At 42.6% G+C, this 5,000-nt stretch overlaps 1 protein-coding gene across 1 annotated transcript in view; it reads left to right on the top strand.

Annotated features, from left to right (window-relative positions):
* LOC143291638 (multidrug resistance-associated protein 1-like) overlaps nucleotides 1-5,000 on the top strand; it is an 89,986-nt gene that overhangs the window by 26,686 nt on the left and 58,300 nt on the right. Inside the window, exons 4-5 of the mRNA XM_076601610.1 lie at nucleotides 2,089-2,217; nucleotides 4,357-4,491. Of these exons, the coding sequence (XP_076457725.1) occupies nucleotides 2,089-2,217; nucleotides 4,357-4,491 (264 nt within the window). The remainder of the gene's footprint in view (nucleotides 1-2,088; nucleotides 2,218-4,356; nucleotides 4,492-5,000) is intronic.

The raw sequence follows: 5,000 nt of genomic DNA on the forward strand, positions 1-5,000 counted from the left end.
GATTCGTGTATTCCCGCTGTTTTGGTTTTGCTGCTGAACATTTATTCTGAGGTGTACCATGCCAGTAGGACTGTAATGTCAATGGCATTGAAACATTTTTTTCAGTTTCAGTTTCATTTTCTCTCTGTCTCTATGTCTGTTCCATTCTCTCTGTCTCTGTCTGTCTATCTCTCTCTCTCTCACTTTCTCCATCTCTCTCTCATTTAATGTCTTTCTCTCTCTTCTTCTTCTCTCTCTTCTTCTTCTTCTGTCTCTGAATCTCTCTCTTTTTCTCGCTTTTATTTTATTTATTTTTCCTTTTTGCTGCCCCATCATCTGCACCGTTTCAGTGGCATTACTCCCACGCCGCTCATATCGATTCCCCCATACACGGCCACACCAGGGTTCGTCCGTCACAGTTCCACCGTCGGCAGTCCGCTGGGAACCATCGATGTTAGGTCGCCAGGAGGCCACACACCAGAGGAGACCCTGCACTGCTGCTGAGTCGCTTCGGTGGTGTTCACTGGTGCCTGTTCTGATTCAACGTACTTAGGACATCACCTACTAAGCCCCCTACTAACGACAATAATGGCTTAGTCGCGGAGCCAGACTGAGTGAGCGTCCCTCCCAGAGTGGAGACCGCCACCACGTCCCTCAAACAACAGCCCCCCCCCCCCCCCCCCCCCATGAATCTTCCGACGCTGAAGACATTGGCAGGACTTACCCCAAGCACAGAAGTGGAGGGGTATCGAAACTGAGATCACCATGAAAGCAGGGCTCGCTTGCATTTCTCGATCTTGCACCCTGGGGCTGTGTGAGAAAAAGAAAACCATTCTTGTCATTGTGCTTTTATCAATACCTTGGAAAAGTAAACTTTCGTTCATTCATTCGCCTCCTCTCTCTCTCTCTCTCTCTTTCTCTCTCTCTCTCTCTCTCCGTTATAAATCCATTTGTCATTCTGGTTTAATGTGTCCTTTGTGCGGGGAATCCAGAGAGGATGAAGTCCATTTTGTTTTGAAATGTCCTGTCCTTAATGATCTACGAATCCAGCTCATTCCTAAAAAAAATATTATGTATATCCTTGTACGTTTCGACTGTGTTTACTTACGTCATTGGTGGATGAAAACACTATACGTAGTTTCGCTTTGTTTCTCTCTAAAGCATTTCATTTAAGAGAGACACTTATATCCTAGTTTTATTGGAGCTTGTTATGGAATATACTGCACTGTTTGCATTAACAATTACAATGACACATACAAAACAAAATTTTGTTGTTGCCCCCTGTTCATATGGGGCTATGGCCTTGATTGAATAAACCATCTTGAATCTCTCTCTCTCTCTGTCTCTCTCTCTCTCTCTCTCTCTCTCTCTCTTCATCTTCAGCAGTCTATTGCTAATGTATGACTTTTTCAACTCCTTGTTAAATAGTCCAGTTGGTTCACTGTTATAGCTGTTAGTTTTTCATTAGAAATATGTTATATTGTTACGCTTTAAAAACAACAACAAAAACAACAACACTTAAATCAGTCATTTTCTATATGTAACACACACACACACACACACACACACACACACACACACACACACACACACACTTTTTTACTTACTCACATGCGTACACAGTAATTTCCACGCCCCCTCCACCCACTCGATTTTTTTCCTACCCTTGTCTGATATCACTTACAGTGAAAAGACGTTAACTCTCTCCACACGAACGGCGAAAGAGACGACGTTAACAGCGTTTCACCCCAATTACCATCATCAAAATATTGCAAGCGGTAGGCTCTTATACTGAAGAGGTGAATGTTGACAAAGAATACCACAATTCTGACGGCGGAAGCTAAAGGTTGGGTCATTCAGACACCCACTAGACATCCGAGGGGTCTGTGTAGAGGAGAAGAGAGGACTGGCCGTACTGAGTGAGTTAAACTATAGAACAAAGGAATGAAATGCTTGCCAGATCTTCAATATTCGTTAGAAATTGTTGCCAAATGAATTTTCAGTTATTGGTCACTGTTTGCTGCGAGTCCACAAACAACAACAACAACAACAAAAACTGATGCAAGTAACCATGACGTAATCACAGTGACGTCTTCTATCGTCATCCAGGCTTGCGCAGCGGTGCTGACGCAGTGGGAGAGGAAACATGACGTCATCACCTCGGGCGTGCAGTTCACGTTCTGGCTGATTCTGTCCTGCTGTGACATCATTCCCTTCTACACCCTCATCATACAGAACGTCAGTGTGCTCACGTGTTCTTCTTCTTCTTCTTCTTATTATACATGTGCTATTTTGGCGTTCTGAATTATTGCACCTATCTATTTGTATTTGTATTTCTTTTAATTTGTTGCCGTAGGTTCTTTTACGTACGCTAAGTGCACAATGCACAAAACATTGCTGGTAAAACAGGTCTCAGAATTTAGGACACTTAAATAGGACTTTACCTGCTTCTTCTTCTTCTTCTTATTGTTGTTGTTGTTGTTGTTGTTGTTATATATGTGCTATTTTGGCGTCCTGAATTATTCCACCTATCTATTTGTATTTGTATTTCTTTTTATTTGTTGCCGTAGGTTCTTTTACGTACGCTAAGTGCACAATGCACAAAACATTGCTGGTAAAACAGGTCTCAGAATTTAGGACACTTAAATAGGACTTTACCTGCTTCTTCTTCTTCTTATTGTTGTTGTTGTTGTTGTTGTTGTTATATATGTGCTATTTTGGCGTCCTGAATTATTCCACCTATCTATTTGTATTTGTATTTCTTTTTATTTGTTGCCGTAGGTTCTTTTACGTGCGCTAAGTGCACAATGCACAAAACATTGCTGGTAAAACAGGTCTCAGAATTTAGGACACTTAAACAGGACTTTACCTTCTTCTTCTTCTTCTTATTGTTGTTGTTGTTGTTGTTGTTGTTGTTGTTGTTGTTATGTATGTGCTATTTTGGCGTCCTGAATTATTGCACCTATCTATTTGTATTTGTATTTCTTTTTATCACAGCATATTTCCCCATGGAGAGCGCGTCGCTACACTACAGCGTCACCCTTTTTTTTTTTTTTTTTTTTAAATTTTTTCCTGCGTGAAGTTTTATTTGTTTTTCCCTATCGAAGCAGGTTTTTCTACAGAATTTTGCCAGGAACAACCCTCTTGTTGCCGTGGGTTCTTTTACGTGCGCTAAGAGCATGCTGCACACGGGAGCTCGGTTTATCGTCTCATCCGAATGACTGGCTTCCAGACCACCCACTCAAAGTCTAGTGGAGAGGGAGAAAATATCGGCGGCTGAGCCGTGATTCGAACCAGCGCGCTCAGATTCTCTCTCGCTTCCTAGACGGACGCGTTACCTCTAGGCCATCATTAAACGAAAAACGAAAATTTTCGCTTGTTTTGCAATGGAGGCGTATGAGAAGTAACATGTTGCGTGCAGTCGAAACCTTCCATTCATGAAACAGGCACAATACGACGCGAAATGACCCGTAACAGGAACCAGAAGCCGCCATGTTTTTTGTTCACATATTCGTGGCTTGCGGGACCAAGAGTGGGAGGAGCAAGATAGCGGCATGTTAGTTAAGTGACTGACTCTGCATGGAAATTGAGTAAAATAACGTTCAAAATAGAGTTAAAAAAAACACACACAAAAAACAAACAAAAACAAAAACAAAACAAGAACCCAAACTCCACACTGAAAATGGGTAGCAACCTCTATTAATGGTAATATCGTTTCAACTATGCACAAAAAGATTGCCGGTAAAATAGATCCCAGACTTTTAGGACGCTTTAATTGGACTTTACCTTATTGGTAATATTACCATTATAATAATAATAATAATTATCATTATTATTGTTGTTATTATTATTATTATTGTTCTTGTTGTTGTTGTTTCAAGTTGTATATGTATGTTTATTGTATTGATTGATTGACTGATTGATACGAATACTCATTTAGCGCCTATGCTCGGAGAGAGAGAGTAGTAGTAGTAGTAGTAGTATGTAGATGTGTGACTGTGTGCACGCGAGTGTGCATGTTGATGTCCGTACGTACATATGTATGTATGTATGCACACGTCTGTCTTTTTTTGTGTGTGTGTGTGTGTGTGTGTGTGTGTGTGTGTGTGTGTGTGTGATGAAGGCCAGTACATGTATGTTTGAATGTATGTATGCTTGCATGCATATGTGTGTATATCCATGAATCTATAAATATCCGTGCATGAATATGAGCAAAACCGTGCACCTTCGTAGAACTACCACTGACTACACAGCACGCGCACGTTTGTCTGTATACGTGTACGCACGTGACACGTAACTCACTGGCCCCCTCACCCCTTGACCTCTGACCTGTTCTGAACCCCCCCCCCCCCCCCAACCCCCAACCCCCACCAACAGGTGCAAGCCCATGACCTGATGACCTTCAGCCTCTACTGTGTCATCTTCGGGTTCGAGCTCGTGCAACTCGTCCTCTTCTGCTTCTCCGAAGCTCCCAGCTACAGGCGCAACAGTTCCTACCACAGCTTTGACAGGGTAAGTGGAGAAGGAGGAGGCGGAGGAGGGGGAGTAGGAGGAGGAGGAGGAAGAAGAGGAGGAGGAAGAGGAGGGGGAGTAGGAGGAGGAGGAAGAGGAAGACGAAGAGGAAGGATAAGGAGGATGAAGAGGAGTTGGAATAGGAAGAGGAGGAAGAAGAAGAGGAGGATAAAGAGGAGGAGGAGGAGGAATAAGAAGAAGAGGAGGAGGAGGAAGAAGAATTTTGTTTAATTAATGTCCCGTTACTGGTGATTCAAGACAATTTGTTAAAAAATATCGATTTTCTTATTTGAAGGTTTTCGGTTGAACGGTGGGATAAAAGGGGTGGGGGTTGTGGATGCGGGGCGGGGATGATGGTGGTGTTAGTTGTACGTTGAGTACCGTTACGTCCCGTTAGATATATACTGGTGTTCGTAGACATTTTGGTAAAGTATTGATTTTCACAGTCATCATTTGAAAGGTACGATAAGAGGTGGGGGTTGAAGATTATGGGTGGGGGTGGGGATGGG

Source organism: Babylonia areolata, chromosome 17 (genome assembly GCF_041734735.1).
Source record: "Babylonia areolata isolate BAREFJ2019XMU chromosome 17, ASM4173473v1, whole genome shotgun sequence".
NCBI lineage: Eukaryota > Metazoa > Mollusca > Gastropoda > Neogastropoda > Buccinidae > Babylonia > Babylonia areolata.